Raw genomic sequence first — 20,266 nt, forward strand, 5'->3', positions numbered from 1 at the left:
TGTAATGTAATATGAAACCTGTGCAGTCAAAATGAGCGCTCTCTTCTCGCTATCAGGACAAGACACGCCCCCTTCCCGCTGATTGGCTACAAGTGTGTTTTAGAACTCGGTCAGACACACTGTGGTCAAAAATCGTTTAGTACACGTTTAAGGAGCGGCAAACCGGAAACTACCAGAAAATACCGGAAACTCAGATTAATCCTTGGTTTACCAATAGAGCCTTTCATTGAGAGAGTGAGGGGGACGGATCGGGTCACTATGAATCTGGGGGGGGTCATGTCCCCCCCATCCCTAGTGCCATCTGCGCGCCTGATATTGCACATACAAAAACAATTGCATGATTATCCGCAATAATCCAGTGCCAGTAACTGGTTGACACTCCAAGACAGTAGGTGGCAGTATTGCACCTTAACACTGACTGCCACCCGTCATGAAATGGAAAAAAGATGATGACGACACGTGTAATAATCTAATACAATATTGCAGCTACAATAACAAAACTTCAAACTTGCAGCTTCAAAACAACATTGGGTCATAACTCCTATTGCATGGACAAAATACACACACACACACACACACACAAGTGTTACCTCTATGGTGGGGTCGTATTCGTCCACAAAGTGGTTCTGGATGAGTTGGATGGTGAGAGCGCTCTTGCCCACACCTCCAGCGCCCACCACCACCAGCTTATATTCAGTCATTCCTTCACTCCTCTTCAACCTGTGGAGAAACCAGCAGCACCATCAATACAGACAGACCTCCACTGCATCCAGATTCACTGATTTCTATTATAGACATGACAAAGATCCTCTTCAGGCCTTGTATGTTTAGGAAAGGATTCATAATAAGTTTAAATTAGCATATGAGAAGTCCAAAGTCTCACTCTCTCAAATTTACATTTCAACTAAAGCCTGCAAATTATTACAAGCTGGTGCACTTTGGAGGTTTTTCTGTAGTTATTCATCCATATTAAGGACCAAATACAGCAAACCAAACTAGTGGTGAAGAAAGCTGACTGTGGTGTTGCTTCATGTCAACTACATCTCAGCCAACTGGTTATGTTTGAACACAACACAAAGACTACAGTCAACGACGTATGCTTGTTCTGCAGCTGCTTGAGAGGAGATTACTCTTAATACCAGTAGGTGGCAGTAGTTTGTGTGCGTTACTCTAAAAAAGAAAACTGTAAGTGCTAGGACTGTGAATATACAAACTATAAACAAAGCAGCGCTGCGTATTTTGCTAGCTTTATCACTTTTACCAATTTTTTTGTCTTGTGTTCTAGTCTGCAAAGCTGAACCGAGGAAGCCTGTTTCCGCTCACACTTCCGACTTTATTTCTCGCAATTGCATGGTTACATCTCACAATTGTGACTTTTTTCTCAGAAATAAACTCGCAGTTGCAAGTAATAACGTCAGTGTTGCGTGATATAAACTTGCAATTGCAAGAAAAAGTAAAAATTGAGTTTTTATCTTGCAATAATGAATATTACTTGCAATTGAGCTTATATCACACAGTATAAAAAATAAAAAATAAATTAATTAATTGTGGGATATAAACTCAATTGTGAGTTATAAAGTTAGAACACAGGGATATAAACTCGCAATTGCGAGAAATAGTCATTATTGCTAAATAAAATTATTATTTCTGCAAGAAAAAGTCAATAAAATGACTTTTTCTTGCAAATGCAAGATTTTAAGTCAGAATTATGAGATATAAGCTAACAATTCTGAGAACATATAAGCCAAATTTTTCCCCCTCAGAATTGGACTTTATAACTTCTGTTTGAGTTTATATCTCACAATTGTGAGAAAATAGTAAGAATTATGAGATAAGTCAGAATTGCAAGTTTTTATCTTGCAGTTCTGACTTTATTTCTCACAATTTCGAGTTTATATTGCACTATTCTGACTTTATATCTCACAATTGTGAGTTTATATCATGCAATGCTGAGAAAAAAAAAGTCTGAATTCTGACTTTTTTTATTCATTGGCGAAAATGGGCTTCCATACTGAACAGCCAATCTGGGATGTGTTTCCTAAACGCATTGTTAGCCAACTATGATCACAAGTTCCCTCGCTAGCAACACAGTTTAACAGTTTGATGTTTTTAACGAAACAATAGTTCCAACAAACATTCGCAAACAGTATCGCAATCTTGTAGGGGTAGAACTACAGCTCTTAATTTTCATAAGGGAAATACTGTTGTTGTGTAACAGAATGACCGAAAGACATAAAACCGTTTCAGTGTTTAGTTAAAAACGGTGTTGTGTAAACACCCCCTTAGTCCACCAAGAATCATGGAGAATGTATCCTAAAGAAATCTGGAAAGCTCTTTCATGTTCCACTGTTTAGTATTCAGTTAACAAACTCGCACAGAACTGCAAGGAAGATTAACTATGAAATATGAAAAGCATTCTGGAACCTGAAATAAGACTCGAGCTTGCAGCGCTCCAAGGTTTTATCTGATGTGATAACTGATCATTTTGTGGGTTTCAGTTCAAGTTTCAACACGGTCTAAAACAACATTAACGCCAGCTACCGTCCGTCCCTCACTGGTTTATTATCATAGACTGGATGTCGCTGGTTTCGGCTGGCTGATGTTGTTTTCCCAACTGTGAGGTCATGTGGTTTCATTTCTAAAGAAAAAGACAGCTCCTGAGAAATGCAAGTCATTATATAGTATTGCCTTACTTATTTTTCCTGCAAATGACAAGTCAACGTCGCTACAAATTAAGCATTCACTACCAGAACTGTATAATTTATACCCTTATTTTAGTTAAAACATGGCCACGATTTAAATAGACAAGGGTACCAAATTAAAGGTGATTTATTTATCATAAATTATCAAGGTGAGCAAATATGATAATTTTTATTTTAGGGGAACTATCCCTTTAATGAGTATTTTTTACATATATGATGCTATAGTGCATACTAAATATGTAAGACCATCTAAAAACATTCAACAATATTCTGACTTCCATTTATTAAAAATATCTAAGTAAACAAACATTTTTAATGGTTTAAAAGGTATTTTACATTTATTTTTCAAAATATATTTGCAAATATCATGAAATTAAATCATGAATATCCGCATGCTTAGGATTGTGCCATTTTAACCGAACTAAAATAACGATCAAGTTATTTTCACATCTTTTTAAACAAATATAGTTAATCAATCAGTATTTTGGAGTCACACCATATGACATTTCGCAATGCTAACTAATCTTTATTGTTATTATAATCTTTATTTGTTTGAAAATTTCTGACCATTTTAACTTTTTTTTTTTCTAACTTTTTATTTTTATTTTCTGAAATAAAACGTACTTGATCAACCATTTAATTTTATTTCCCCCATATGTTGGTCGTACCACATGACTTTCATTTGGTGAAAGAATATTAACAACAAACAGAGAAGCACTTTTTTTTCCTAAGAAATATTAATCACAAAAAATACCAAACTAGCATAATTTTCAATAAATTCATTATTTTATTGAGACTTTTGTTCCTTAATCATTATATTAGGACAGTCGCACCACTCTTGATTTTTAACGTTATTCCCCCAAATAATGTTAAAATGAATTTTAATTTAGAAATAATAATAAAAAGTTTATTAAAGTCATTCTGTGCATGAGTTTTTGCATATTTGATGGTCACTCCGTATGATTGGTGCTATTAGTGCTACATTTAAACTTTTCTTGAAATTGGTATGACATTTAAAAAAAAACAATAATACTTTACATGAATATAGTATATTCCTACATTAATCATATTGAGAGTTGCATTTTCTTTATTGCAGACACACTTTCTTGTCATTGACCCAGCTACATAAGACATAACTCACTACAGAGTTCACTTTAAGACACAACAGTGGTGAGTGTCCATGACAGCACATCACCAGACAGACTATATTAGTCCCAGAGTGTGGGGTTTTACTATTAGATATCTATTTGTCGTCAACTGGGCTCCAGATCAGCATGATGTGTCTGGACTCTGCAGCGTTAATGATTAATAAAAACACAACGTTTCTTGGTACTGTGGAGACTGAAACTTATGAGAGTCCAGCGCAGTGTAGCTATTTGTGAGTGCTGGACGATTAATGAGTAACGACACACACACTCCCGACACACACACGACTGAGCTATTAAAGGCAAAGGGCATTGAGTTCACACATGATAGACACTTGTATGTGTACGACTGCCTCAAATCATTTAATGCCAAACAAAACATTGTGGTGAATGCAGAAGAAGAAATAAAGACTTATGAATAAGAACTACACATTTACACTGAAAGGCTTAAAAATCAAACTTAGCCAACCCTCAAGTCTGTAATATTCTGGACCCTAAATTTGGATTTTTGCCTGTGTTATCATCCACCTTGAGAAAATCATACAGTGACTTTGATAACTTCGACAGGCAATAGCAAAGTTAACCTCAGGCTTAAAAAATGCAAGTAAATGAACCCAGATGCTTCTAGCTGTACAATCTCTGTTTTGTGCATCACTGCCTTCTGAAACATTAGAATGTTTTTTGTTTTGTTTTTATGAAATGTACAGTTTTTCTTCTTCTAAAGACATATGAATAAAAAACTACCGTAATTTAAAAAAATGTATTCTTTCAATGAGGCTTTTTTTCTCCAATATATTAGGATAGTTGTACCACACTGACATTTTTGACTTTATGCCCCCCAAAAAATATCAAAATGAATTTTAATTTAGAAATTAAACACACATACATATATACATATACAAGTTTATTCAAGCAATTCTATGACTTTTATATATATTTGATGATTATACCACATGACATTTTTAGTGTTATCGCATATTTACATGTTAAATGTAAACTTTTCTTAAAAATCTTATAAAAAATTCCATTAAGCAAGAACTCAACAGTTTTGTGTCCCTACAATACAAGTCTGTTCTTAAATGAAGACAGAATCAAGACTAAAAAAAAAAATAATAATAATTTCTACCAAAAAAAAAGTAGTAACATAGTAATTTTTTTAACATGGCGAAAACTGGTTTTATGTGGAAAAGCATTTATTTTAAAATCACCTTTCATAAATGAGACATATTTGTGAAACTGAATATTAAACTGTAAATAATGTTGTGTGGGACCAGGGTTATTATAGTTAAGATAAAACTAAACCATAAAAAAAGAAAAAAACACTTTTTTTTTTAATTTAGGTAAGTTCCATGGCAACATTTTTACATTTTTCAAAATAAATAAATGAATAAACTATATACACATATTAAAAGACAACACTATGGAAATGCCAGAAACATAGAACAATCTTAACAAAACTTTTAAAATTAAAAGAGGCGGTCACACACTTGCATTCATAAGCATACGAATACGTCAGACCGGAAACGCAAGCTCATGAGAAAAATTTAGCATTATGCTGCGTTCCAAAGTTCAGTTTAGGTGAACTCTGACCTGCGAACTCACATCAGGTGAAGACATGGGACCAGTAGAAGATCGATACATCACTGCGTGAACTCTCTGTACAGAAATTAGCAGCGTCCTATTTTATATAATACATCTTTAAAAGATTATTACAAATAAAATTTAAAAAGAAGCTGCATGGTTCGCATTGTCAGTGAAACAGGAACAGATGGAACATTTGAATGAGGACACACTTTATCATTTTTTATTGCTTAGTGTGTATATATTTATATAAATTTGCATCAGCATCTGAAAAATATTTGCATGTTCAAAGTCTAGTGTGACCGCCCCTTAACACGAAAGCAGAAAATCTTAAAACAAAAACACATTCAAATATTAACAAAAACACCTCAGTGATACTAAAATCAGGATTTGACTGCATTGTGATATCTGGTTAATTTTTGCCACACCCTCATGCTTTTAGTTACATCAAAAGAAATGTTGTTTCATTATTACATTTACATTACAAATAATAATTCATTACATTTATATAGCCCTTTTCTAGGCACTCAAAGTGCTTTACATAGACAGGGGGTATCTCCTCATCCACCACTAGTGTGCAGCATCCACCTGGATGATGCGACGGAAGCCATATTGCGCCAGAACGCCCACCAGCTTACTGGTGGAGAGGAGACAGAGTGATGAAGCCAATCAGCAGATATGGGGATTGTTAGGAGGCCATGATGGTCAGAGGCCAATGGGCGAATTTAGCCAGGATGCCGAGGTCACACCTCTACTCTTTTCGAAAGACATCCTGGGATTTTTAATGACCACAGAGAGTCAGGACCTCGGTTTAACGTCTCATCCGAAGGACGGTGCTTGTTGACAGTATAGTGTCCCCATCACTACACTGGGGTGCTAGGACCCACACAGACCACAAGGTGAGCACCCCCTGCTGGCCTCACTAGCACCTCTTCCAGCAGCAACCTAGTTTTCTCAGTAGGTCTCCCATCCAGGTACTGACCAGACTCAGCCCTGCTTAGCTTCAGTGGGAAACCGGTCTTGGGCTCCAGGGTGATATGGCTGCCGGCCGAAATGATTACATTTCAAAGAAAGATTATGAAAAATTATATTTTGACTCAAATTCCAAGCACTGATAAACTGCGCAAAGTGAGATGCATTTGTTAAGAAAGTAAATATGTCATAATTTGTGGCCTGTTGATATCAGCGAGTCACTAGAAACTGAAAGTGCGTTAGTCAATTACAGAGAAGTGAGTTATGTGCTCCTGATGTTGTTTTGTAAAATCTGTAGGTGACTGACAGACAGTGCCACTATGAGTTTTAATTTAACACGGATGAACAAAGTTTGCCCAAATATAGGACATCATTTGAATAAGCCTTCCAACTAAACTAGGACACAGCAAGGGGAAGATGAATGAGTCTCACACACACACACACACACACACTCTCGGGGCAATGAAAGTTTGGTTAGGACCTTCTGTCAGTGCGACATGTTGTTTGGGATGAACACAGGATCAGTAGAGACAGACTGCATGTCCCATCAGGGAATCTCCATCCCACGCTCTCGAAGACTCATAATTAGCGCCAAAGTGCTGTGGGGCTTCAAAAGGGTCCTAATGAGCCCCCGTAGTCCTGAGCTGTTTGGGAATAAACCGTCTAAACCTCAGACAACACTTCGGTGTCCTTCAGTGAAAAAATGTCTTAAGTGTGTTTTCTGGGTGTTGCCATGCAGTTACGAAAGTGTTTTTGGTACGAGGTTTCTAGAGAGTTACTTTCCAACCTAAGATTGTAGAAGTGATGCAACCGAAAATATTCCGCCGAAATGGCAAACGCAACTAGCTAAATAAACAGACTTTGTGAACAAACTTTGATGTTGGCCTGACAAAGCCTTGTTTGAAAGTTGGAAATATCTTTGAAAAGCTTGAAAGATTTCACGAAAAGTCAGTGAAATATTATTAATATGTTCTAGCACACTGCTAAAACGTTTATGCAAGCTGCTAACAAGATTTAACATTTAGCACATTGCTAACCGAAATTGGCATTCTGCTGCCATGGTTTAACACTTTGCTAATATAATTTAATGCATTGCTAGTGTTTTAACATGTTGCCAACATAATTTCATGTTGTTAAAAAATATTTGATCAGACATTTAACGAAAAACTTCAGTCGAGTCATTTCGTAAAGATATTGCAACCTGAGTCAGGCCAGTCTGAAGGTCTGACATGAGTTTGATGGTTGTAGATTGAAATCTCTAGGAGGGGATTGAAATCTTAAGAAAGCTTAAATATTACGCCATTGCCAACCTAATGATTTTGGAATAAATATTTTTAGGGGTTGAATTCACTGACCACAGAATCTCAAACGATGCATTTTGACTCCATCTGCGTCCCTGTCAATCACACAACATGGATAAAAATGTTAGCAGAGTGGACACACTTCACCGTTTTCAAAAATAATGCTAGAGTAGCAATATGTCAACTTTGTTCATCTGAAATACTGAGATGTGGCTTGTTTCCAAATAAATTTACTGTTAACTTTATCACCTGTAAACATGAACCCTGAACAGCACACCGAGTTCAACTACTAGAGGTCGACTGATGTGGGTTTTTCACTGGCCGATGCCGATATTCAGAAATCAGGGCAACCAATGGCCGATATATGCTGCAGATTATTTTGGCCCATATGTTTGAGCGATTTTCTTTTTCTTTTTTTCATTCATCTCATAAAAGTGAGTTTGAGCAAATTATTATTGCTTTAGTATTATTAGTAATTAGTTGTAGTAAACCAATTTAGATTAATAACACATGGCTCAAAACTTAAGCACCTTCTCAAAACAGTTCTGAAGCATGCTTTTTTCATTTGTTTACGACAGATATCAGTGTTTCCTACAGACTTCAAATTAACTCTCTGCCAGCAGGAGGTGCTGTTGGAGCAGAGATATAGCGGTTTACCCGGTAACGACTGTTATCAAATGAGTGCTTTTCACAAACGCTACTTTATCAGGCATTACAAGAAAGACGAAATTAAAATGACATCGAAGTTTTTCTGAAGACAGTCGGTTCTTTTCAAAGATAGTTTCATATAAAAACACCCAAGCTGCATTTTAATTTTAAAATGTGAAGCGCTCATTTTATTCAACGAAGTACAAGCCTTTTGGGAAATATATTTGTGGCAGTCAATTTCTCAAATAACTCAATGTATAGGAAACACTGGACACTGCTATACGTCAAATGGCCATAGTGAAAACTATAAACAGCTTGGAAGATCAAAGACAATTTTATACAACTCCAACTGGATTCGTCTGAAAGAAGAAAGTCATATACACCTAGGATGACTTGAGGATGAGTAATTCATGGGCTAATTTTCATTTTACTAACCCTTTAATTTCAATTACTGAAAATGATTTGTAATAGTTTTAGAATATAATGTTCAACACTGGCCTTTACTGATTTAAGGTGGTCTTAACTGGTTTAACCTGGCAGGTCTTTGGCTGGTCTAGTTGATCTCCCAAACCGACCGGCCCAAAACCAACAAACAGACCTGCTTGTGAAGACCAGAAAGCATCGTAGACCTGCTGTAACCGGTGTCAAATTTATTATCAAAACTTTATTTTTGGTTTTTCGCCTAAATTATAACTAATTTCAAATTTGTTGTTTCTCTAAATATCTCATTTTGACTCATCAGTAGGTCTTTGGTTACGACTTGGTTCCTCCTTTAATGGAAGTATGGAGCATTTTTCACCGGTTTTAACATCTGTCGGGTGAATATAGTAAGTGTGATTGCTTAGGAAAGCAATAGCATTCTTCTCGTCATCAAGCGATGTGATTTATCACTGAAAAACTACAGGCAGGGCTGAAAGCAAGAACTAGACATCGGCTCTGGGATCTGCCAAGACTTTAGAGCCGCAAACATACACCCTGTCACCATGAGCGGCCAATATGAAACCCTATAGTCCTTCTGGACGCTCAGGATAAACCTACTGACACTATCAGCTCTGCGTTTTACCCACAAAACATATGTTTGGGCACAAGTAAATGGTTTTCCCGGAGCAGCAACCCTACAAGAGAAGCAGGCCTAAATGATTTCCAGTGCAGCTCGGACAGTAAAAGGAACCTCACATGGGAGACGAAGGAATCGAACACTGAGGAACCATAACAGATCCAGGCTGAGCGAGCGACTGACATCATCCCCCAAAATAACCAGCACTGGCCAGATCATTACATCTGTCTAGCCTAAATGTGCTGCCCTACACTGCAGACACTTCAAGACAATGCTGGCCTGAACACATTACTGCATGGTATGGAGAAAGAATACATAAAATACCAACACAAATATGAACACATCCATATATCTCAAACTCAATGAATGATTCATGAGGCAAAAATATTTCTCAAATAAATATAAGTAGGTGTTAATTTGCTGGTGTTTGCATTTGCAAATACATTCTTCCTACCTTCTGAAAAACAAAAAAGGTTTTCTGGTCTTAGCCAGTGTTATTGTAGTATTGTTCATATACTATAGTATTTAATAATATTTAAGCATTTATTTTTAACTTAGTTTCAGTAATTTAACTATGTGATTGTAATTTTTATAGTCATTTTAATTATTTTTACTTTCACTTTATTTTAATTCAGTACTTTAACCGAAACTTTTTATTTACTTTACCTTTTATATTTTATTTTAATTAGTTTATTTTAGTATTGTTCATATACTATTATAGTATTTATATTTATAGTCATTTTAATTAGTTTTTTTCTATTTAGCTTTATTTTAATTTACTACTTTAACCTAAACCATTTTAAATGATTATTTTAGTTAGTTACTTAATTTTCATTTAGTTTTAATTATAAGCTGTGTCATTTAACATTTATATTTTATTTCCGATTTGTTTTCCTTTAATTGAGATAAATAAAATAAAAAATGTTTAGTTTTAGATGACAATATCCAACACTGGTCTGATTTAAAATAGTCTTAAATTAGCCCACATATTACTCACCTTGAAGTCATCCTATAAAACTTTCTTCTTTCAGACGAATCCAGTCAGAGTTATTTTAAAAATGTTTTTTGATCATTCAAGCTGTTTGATGTCAGTCAGTGGGTGTTGCACTGCATCGGTCCTTTAGAAGTTTAATAAAAAGCACATCCATTGAAAAAAAAACACATGGCTCCGGGGGATAATAAAGTATCATTTAAGAATAGAACTTTAGTAATTAGAAGTAAACTTGATAACCATGTTTGAATGCTTATTAGTCGTTTTAATTGAACATTTTAACTGGACTGGTGGTGGTGCTTTTTTGGTCATTCAGTGTTTCTGTAAAAAAAAAAAAAAAAACTTTTTATTGGGAAAAAAAACCCTTACAAAACTCCTGATAAGATAATAATAATACGATTCCTACTAATAAAAACTATAAAACACACTAAGGATTACTAAGGATTAATGAGCTGCTGGATTCATGAATATTAATTAGGTTTTGTGTGTTCGCTCGAACTGATTTGCTGAAATCAAAACGAGGACGATAATAGGTGAGCGCCAGCCAATGAGATTGCCGTTCACGCATTAGCTCCACCCACTACCGGAAAACCCAGCTGTTCTTAAAAGCTGAAGTCTTCCATAGGAATGCCGTTATTTTGAAAGGAAAATACAACAAATAATATTGTTTAAATGTAGCACGTCAATCCCCTCTCTCTCTTTCTCTATGTGAGTGTTAGAGAAACCGACGGCGATATGTGCTCCTTAACACTAGAGTTTACGTTACATTATACAGCTGCGTTACGGATTCATTGAGGGAAAAAAAAGCACAGATCGTCTGACGGAGAGTCAGAGAGTGTTCGCGAGTGAAAATATCTGTGCTAAACTTAGCCTCCAACTAACACACTGGCGAGTAAAATCAGTAATTGATTAGCTATTGGCTAATATTAGACATCATTTAGTAGCCAGAAGGAAGATTTAGTCGCATTTGCAAGTGATTTACTCGCAATGTAGAGGGTTGACTTACTAGCCTCGGAGCTAACTTCTGAAAAAGTACTTGAAGACTGGAAATAAAATGCATCCCCCGGACAGCAGTTATTAGACAAGCGACCGATAATACTGTTTGTTAGTTTGCTTATTATGCCGTTAAAAACAATAAGATAAACACAAACTCTCCATATAATCTAAAATGTTGCAGAATGCAGGAAAATGAACTTAACGGGGAGATAATGAACTTAACTGCTTCGGATGATATTAATCTTTATTGCGTGTTGTACACACACCAGGGATGAAAATTAACTTTTTGTCCACCGGCCGGGTGAAACAGTATGCTATTTTTATTTACCCGCCACGGTGGCCGGTAGGTGAAGCGAGTTTACCCGCCACAACACAAAAACACCCACATTTGGCTGGTGGCGGGTGCTAATTTCCATCCCTGCCCCAGAGTGACGCACAGCCAAGATGGCGAGGGGCCCGCTTCGCCCACTTTTGGTTTTAAAAACTCTCGTCGGAAACCTACGGGTGAGGTCACGGATATTACGTCCATGTTTTTATACAGTCTATGGTTTTTACTCCAAATTCACTTAAGTCAGACGAGTGTTTGAAATAAATCCTTCTGTGAGATAATGTGGCTTCTTACACAGAATAAGGCACACAGGATATTTCATAATATTCTAAGCAGTGATAACGGCATTGCAAACGGCACGGCCAATATACTTTATTTAAATATAAAATAATAATATTAAGAACTCAGAGGAAACCACATATCTTCATAGTCCTGTGTTTATAGGTCACATTGTATCAATGAAAGCAGTTAAAATTTCTGTGTATCCAGCTACCGCTATAGGCATTTCCTGTGTTTCTTCTTCGGGGCATATTTGGAGTTTCAGCGCGAGAGCGCCCTCTGGCCTTCGGATCGAGATTTACTGCTGATCACAGAACTGTGCTTCTCTGAAAGTTACACATGACAATCACAGCTTCTGGCGAATCACAATTTCGATTCCATTTCAATTTATTGTGCATCCCTATTTTGAATATGGATATTTTTTCTTACAAAAACGCATAATTCGCTACAGGAGGCCTATGTTCACCCCCCTGTGTGCAGCACTTTTTTAATTGGGTGCACTTTTTATTAAACTTCTAAAGGACCAATGCAGTTCAACTCCTGCTGAGTGGCATCAAAAAGCTTGAAAGATCAAAGAAAATTTTTTAAATAACTAAAACAGAATTTGTTTTAAAGAAGAAAGTCATAAAAAAAAAAAACGGGCAGGTCTTTGGCTAGTCTAGCTGATTTCTTAACCTAACCAGCCTAATAAAACCAGCCAATAGATCTGACTAAGACCAGAAAGTATCTTTAGGGTGCTTTCACATCTCTAATTCGATTAATTTGGTCCGAACCAAGGGCAAACAATTATACATTGTAGGATTTTTCAGCTTTTTTGGTTCATTTTCACACCACACTGATTGCTTTGGTCCGTACCAGTTGAAACGAACCAAAATGCAGTCACATGACAACATCTACATCACTCATTGGCCATGACGTATTTCCTTAACTGCTTTTCGATTGGTCAGAATTTACGTGCGGGAAAATTCCAACATAAGAGGAAAAGCCAGCAAACAACATGGAGACAACTATGGAGAGACAACTGCGCGGGCTGGTTTTGTCCCTGGCCATAATCTATTACATTGTTTGTAAACACCACAATATGCAAAAAATACATTTCTATAATGAAGCGCGGATGCGGCTTGAAAACAACGTTCTAATGCACTGCAAACGGCGAGCGGGAATCGCTCGTAAGTTCAAGCGGAGGCGTGCATTAATTCTTCTTAACTCTGACATGCTCATGGTCATCTGACCAAATTTCTATGAGGCACCGCACCTCCTCGCTACTCCAAGCTTCACGAGCTGCCATGCTAAAGTGCAAACTGTCAACAAACACTTCCTCATCCCATAATGCACAACGCAGCTGACTACGGCAGCTGGTTTAGTCCAAAAATGATCAGTACTTTTTGCAGTTGGGTCTGTTCGAGGTCGGATCACGTTCTCACCACAAACGAACCGCTCCAGAGTTCGTTTGAAAGCGTACTGAGACCACCTCTTCAAGCAGGTCTCGGTACGCTTGTTTGGTCCGGTTTTGGTGCGCACCCGAGTGCGATTGCTGCTTTCTCACCTGCCCAAACGAACCGCACCAAAGGGGGAAACGAACTCTGGTATGATTCAACCGAACTAAATGAGGCAGGTTTGAAAGCACCCTTAGACCTGCTTAAACCAGTTTTTCAGCAGGTTCTGGATCATATTTTAGATTCACAGTCAGACATACAAGCATAAAAGTTACAGTTACATAATGTCAATTTAGTGTACTCTTCACAGTGAAAAGAGTCTGTAAATACAGATTAATCGACTATTAATTAATAAAAAAAAATGCATAATATTACCTACCTAAACATTTTACTGCTTCAGAAAAACATACATTCATTTTGTATTAAAATCCACATAACACGCTGTACAGTAAAAAAAATCTACTACAGGAGCAATAAAATATCAAACTTTTGTACTCAAGCTACCATAACTTGCTTGATCCGTGTTGAAACAGATTAATAAACTTCCGCACTGCTCTTTATCGTCCAGAAATTACGAATCCTAGTATGCAGAGGCAACTTAATATTCATAAGCGGAGCCTTTCCTGTTGGCGCGCTACCAAGAGACGTCAGCGGAAACTAATTGGTATTCATCAAACAGTCTTTCGCCATTGGAGCAAACACGGGATGGACTACTTAATATGCATGAGCTCATCTTTGACATAGTAGGAATTTGCAATTGTTCGTCCGGTACTATGGGGCGTCACCCGAGTTTATACAGAGAGCCTCGTAACGGTCACATGGATGACATCGAAACTTAACAAATCAGACAACAAACAACAGGTTTACAATTCATCGACAGAAGAGATTTTTCCCGTTAACGACAAGCTGGCGGGAATATTAGCAACGGTCAGTCTGATCGATTGTAGAGTCTGATTCAGTGTAACGTTAACTAATCTGATTCAGTGTTTAGATGCTTGAACGGATTTTATTGTTTACTTTATGTAATTAAATAAATACTATATGATTTTTTATTTCTATTTTAATCAAATATTTTTAAATAAAACGCTGATTATTAAAAGCACAGAACAGTAACGTTACTGGAGTCCATCGATGACTGATCGTCCACACATATGTAAACATTATCCTTGCAATTATGAAGCGCATCAATAATCGCCACAAATGAACTAAATGTGTGTGTAAATTAATACAAAATATGTGTTTTAGGTAAACAGTACTTGCCACTATGAGTCGGTCCACTTGGTCACCTTACAATATTACACTGCAATCTAACGATTTATGCTTAACATAAATAAAAAAATAAATGTCACTTTACCTCTGATTCCCCGGATAGTCAATCTCCAGGAGATTTCGTTTATTCCGAGATTTTCTCGGACTGCATTAGATGTAGCAGACAGTCCAGTGTGAACAATGTGCTCCGCTGTAGTGTTTAAATGTGTGTGCGTGTGTGTGTGTGCGTGTGTTTTTGAGCCTACGCCCAGCCCCATACGACACAAGCCCCGCCCCTTGGCCCAGTCACCAATCCCACCACAGCAAAGGCTCAGCTTATGAATATTAAGTAGGTCCTGGTGACGTTGCACGGAAAAGTGGCTCGTTTAGCGACTGGGAAGCATAGAGTTGGGAAGCTGATCTACCGAGAACACAGCCAAACAAACGGATTGGTTCCGCCCCCCAAAACACAACAACCAATCGGATTGAGTACAATCCGCACCCGCCAGAATAAGTTTGTTCTGCTTTGCACCGCTCTGCACACAGCCGTTCAAAGGTGCTGTATCTAATTATTTTTCAAGTGTGTTTATGCAAAAGATTTATGAACAAGTGGCACTTGTTTCTTTATTTATATATAGTGTAATTCAACTACTTAATGTTGAAGTTTATGTCTAAACTGGGTCACAAAAAAGTTTTTGTATTCATTATAAAACACACACACACACACACACACACACATCCAATAGCTGTCCTTTAATATCTGTTAAATTTATGACTATTGTTTGTATACTATTACTGATAATTGTAATTTATAATTATATTACTGTAACTGTAGTTCTATCATTACTGGTAAATTCACATTTGTTTTTCAAATATTTTTTATTCATGTATTTAGACATTTTAAACCCTTGTGTATATTTTGGCCAGTCTTTGTCATTTTTAGTGAGTATCTTGATTTGGTGCTGATGTTGCTCATCTGGTCAGTTTTGGGGAATATATTTTCAAAGACCGCAGGCTATATATATAATATATATATATTTCCGCAGGCTGCCACAACAACTGAACGCACAATAATAAGAACACTTAACCATAAAGCATCTTAATAATGCCAATATTTTATCTATTACTTATGCTACACTGAATATCACATTAATTATGCTCAAAAGATAAGAACATAGTTAAATTCTATGAAATACAATGCTAGTTTGCTATTTTAAAAGTGTTTGAATTTGCCGTTTTCTCCAAAACTGTTAACATTTCTTCAGGGCAGATGCAATAAAGGTTACAGATGTCGAGTGAAACCTCAATGAAGGCCGAATACAGCTCTGTCCTTCATGACTGAGTTCAGTGGATCTGGTTTATTAAAGCCCAAACCTGCTGCTGCTCCTGAAGATCTGCTCGATCAGAGTCTCTCACCTCACAGACATAGACAATATGTGTGCAGTGGGAAAATGCTATATTATTCCTAAAATAAAGAGCAACAGGAGTGAGATAAACTGAGGTTTAGGCTAATTGTTTTTTTGTTTCATTTTTTTTCAGATAATTATCTCTGGATCAGATGATTTACAGGAAGTGAGGTCACTGGAGATGTGTGTTGATGATACGCGACAGGACACTCTGGACAACTTCAGTCAGATTTCTTAAAATAATTGTTTATTTGTTTGGTAATAAGAATTTGCGGGAGCCAAATGTGGTCATAAACAGTTTGACATCAGATGAGAAATAATAATGGTCCAAATGTGATTTGAAGTGACTGATGTGGTTTGGATTATGACTGAGAGTATAAGAATAAATACTTCACCATCTGTGAAATCTGATGAATATTTGTGTTTTTCTGTGTCTTGTCTCACAGGAATCTACATGCCTGAAAATGAACGACGGTTTGATCTCATCTGTGCGGTAAGACCTTGTTACATCCATAAAGAAACTATTCACCCAAAAATGAAACTATCTGATCATTTACTCATTCCCAACCCTGTAGGACTTTCTTTTGTGGACCACAACATAAGATATTTTGCAGATTATTAATGCTGCTCTTTTTTCGTACAATGAAAGTTGATAGGGAGACGCTTTTCCACTAAAAAATTTGTCCCAGGAACTTTTTTTCCACCCAGACCTGTTCCTGTCTGCGTTCCCATCACAGCCTACAGTAATGTGAAGATTAAGCAAATAGTCTGGTGAAGTAAGACCGTTTCTCAATACCAAGTACGAACATTTTGGACTTGGTATTGGAGTCCTTCGAAGTTTGGACTTCGCAAGTTTGACTCGGTAGTGTAAACTCCCGCGGACGGGACGACGCAAGTCTGTACTTGATAACATTAGTTAGCCCGCTTTGGCTACTGCAATTTTTGAAATATGATATCAAACACCACTTCCTCTTTTCGTTTCATCTAAACATAGGCTATTAATAGCCCTGGAAAAAACAGCATTGCTTCTTTTCATTTTGATTTTAACATATTAATAGAATAAAGACCAAAGATTACCTGTTAGATTTACCCCAAATGAGTTATATCTCATGTTTAACCACTACAGAGACATCAATGTCAGAAGGACTAACCGAGGTTAGGCTGCTCTCATCAGGAAACATGAGCAGATTTGAGTTTCAAACAACTACATTCTCACCTGAAATATTCGGAAAACTACTTGTCATGACACAATAACAGTAATATTAAGAAAATTATGTTTATAAATGGTTGTTGAAATGCAATACTGTGAACTCAACCAATCAGCATGCTCAGCGCCCAACTCCAGCCCCCGAAGGTTCCGGACCTTTGAAAAAGTACTACCTCCTGAGCAGGGGCTTTTTGAGGGGTACGTTTTTTACCAGGAACTTTATTTAGATCCTGGTTTCTGCGGTGGAAACAGGCTTTTTGATATCACGATTTAAACAACATGAACACCATTAAAAACACCATAAATGTAATCCATGAAGATAAAAGCCAAAGTAGGCAGGTGCCAACATGAACAGCTACACGCCTCATCCTCAAAAACCAAACAAATATAATTCATAATTATATCTTGCAGCATAATTTTGGTTAAAATAACCAGATTTAATGGCATTTTTAGTTGAATTTCTACCCTACACATTGCTCAATCACATGCACACAGCTCAGAGAAACCCATGAGACCTCTGTTCATCTTCGGGACACTGTTTAAGATATTTTAGATTTAGTCCGAGAGCTCTCAGTCCCTCCATTGAAGCTGTGTGTACGGTCTACTGTCCATGTCCAGAAAGGTAAGAAAAACATCATCAAAGTAGTCCATGTGACATCAGAGGGTCAGTTAGAATTTGTTAAAGCATCGAAAATACATTTTGGTCCAAAAATAGCTTTATTCAGCATTGTCTTCTCTTCCGTGTCTGTTGTGAGAGAGTCAAAACAAAGCAGTTTGTAATATCCGGTTCACGAACGAATCATTCGATGTAACCCGATCTTTTTGAACCAGTTCACCAAATCGAACTGAATCATTTTAAATGGTTCGCATCTCCAATACCCATTAATCCGCAAATGACTTAAGCTGTTAACTTTTTTAATGTGGCTGACACTCCCTCTGAGTTCAAACAAATCAATATCCTGGAGTAATTCATTTACTCAAACAGTACACTGACTGAACTGCTGTGAAGTGTTGGGAACTCAGAAACGAAGACCAGGAGACTCTTGGGTAATCTTCAGCAGGATTCTTTATTGAGAACGCTCTGCGTGGCGCTGTAGTCATCAAAAGTCTAACTTGTCCTTAAAACATTGTAGATTATATACATTCAAGTGGGAGGGATCCATACAGTAGAGGTGGAGTCACTTTAATGAAAAGCATGCAAATGCAATCAGGAAAGTGCCAGTAACTGGCATCTTCCCAGCCTTGATCTCATCAGCATAACAGTGTCATTTAAATACAGAGGTGCCTGACAGTATCGCTGATACCTTCACATTATCATAGAGACAAAAGGCACAGCTGTGCCTTAAGCTTAAAAAGCCAAATGGCAAGGAAGACCACAAAGACAAAAGGACATTATCTCAGACACCTGATTTTCCTGATTTACCTCAAAATGTATATCAAAATGTTTTCAGTTCATATGCTATTACATTGGAACCTAGATTTAACATTTTATAAATTTGTAATCCCACAGTCCTCCCGTTGAGAGTGCTAATAACTCTCACATAATAAAAATTTAACATTTAAAAGTTCATTCTTGTAACCTGTGATCGTTACAGGCACATAGCACTTGCTCTGTGTTGATTGGCTGTAGTGACGAATAGCATGAGTAAGTTGTTGAATAAAACACTTGATACTGTGGACGCATAGATAGTACACCAGTAGTAAGAACAACAGCAGAATTGCTATTTCCTTGATCCACAGCCAGGGTTTACCTAACAGGTTTTCCGAACCATGACGAATTGTCTTCAGTCATCTGGTGTAATTTTGATGAAAGTTCAAGAATGTCTTGTTGAATTTTGTTCAAGTTCTCGGTTGGATCCAGTAAACCGGTGCAGCACTCAGGTCCGATAATGGTACATGCTCCCCCTTGCATTGCAAGAATGTAATCCAAGGCAACTCTGTTCTGTAAGATCATTATCTTGTGTGAAGCGAGAGTGTTTGTGATGTTACCCAAGGCCAAAGCTGTATCATTGGCCAGTTTCTGTACAGAATTCGATAAGCTTCTAACTTGATCCAGGGCTTGCATGACACCATAAGATGGGATTAATGTTCCAAGAGTTCTGGACCACCATGTTTGTGCACAAGTGAGTCCTGGAATGCAGTGATCTTCTGTGTTCGTGATAGGAGGTGAATCACTTAAACGTGGAATATTTTGAAAGGTGGTGTTGCCTGTTATTAGGACTGGAGTGGATTTCACATTTTCTCTGACTGCAGGTAGGGCATAGACTAAGGTGCACCTGCCATTCAACTTTACCGGTAGCACACTATAGATTGAGGTTCCGCATAGCCAAAACACGCCTGTTGGGGAGGAAATCCTGCACCATTGGTTCACATTAAATAGCTTAGGGAATGATCGAGTTGCCTAATACATACTTCCACATCCTCATTCTTTAGTCGTGTGGATGATGAAATTTCTGTCTTCAGTGACATTACCATTTTAATTATGAAACCACATGCAGCACTGGGAATTTTTCCCAAATCTTTAGAGTCTAAGGATAGCTGTTTAACACACCAACTAAATGTCATTGGTAAGAGTAAGTCTGTCATAACAGGTGTGGTTGAGGTCAAATTGCAGGACCTTAAACCTGGAATGCAACATGGTGAGGCTTGAGGAACAGTCACGTCATAACATGTGCTTTGGTTAAAAATTCCATTAGTGACAACACCAAATAGAGTGCAGGTATCACAGTCAGAAATGGGGTGTGCTACCCATGGGATTCCTGCTCCTAGAGAAGGTGGATGTGGCATGCAAACGTTCTTTCCAGCAAACAAGGAGTTTCTTGACATATTCATCAGCTCTAAGAATATGTTGTTTCTGGAGTCTATACTTTGTGCGATGTCCATGATGATTACTAGTACGGCAATCTTGATCATGTTGATGGATGACTGAAGTTCCTGTGTATGATTCTCTGCGTTGTGTATTTAATTTA

General features: G+C 37.2%; 1 protein-coding gene across 5 annotated transcripts in view; it reads right to left on the reverse strand.

The window, feature by feature from the left end:
• Positions 1–14,916, reverse strand: part of LOC132125013 (GTPase HRas-like) — a 28,843-nt gene extending 13,927 nt beyond the window's left edge. The window contains exons 1-2 of one of the 5 annotated variants that reach the window (XM_059536214.1): positions 13,816–13,935; positions 591–720 (exon numbers count right to left, since the gene is read on the reverse strand). In XM_059536214.1, coding sequence (XP_059392197.1) covers positions 591–720; positions 13,816–13,823 — 138 coding nt within the window. In that variant the 5' untranslated portion in view covers positions 13,824–13,935. The other 4 variants (XM_059536212.1, XM_059536216.1, XM_059536215.1 and 1 more) reach the window with 4 other exon arrangements.
• Between the last annotated feature and the right edge of the window lie 5,350 nt (positions 14,917–20,266).

The sequence above is a fragment of the Carassius carassius genome, chromosome 43, assembly GCF_963082965.1.
Source record: "Carassius carassius chromosome 43, fCarCar2.1, whole genome shotgun sequence".
NCBI lineage: Eukaryota > Metazoa > Chordata > Actinopteri > Cypriniformes > Cyprinidae > Carassius > Carassius carassius.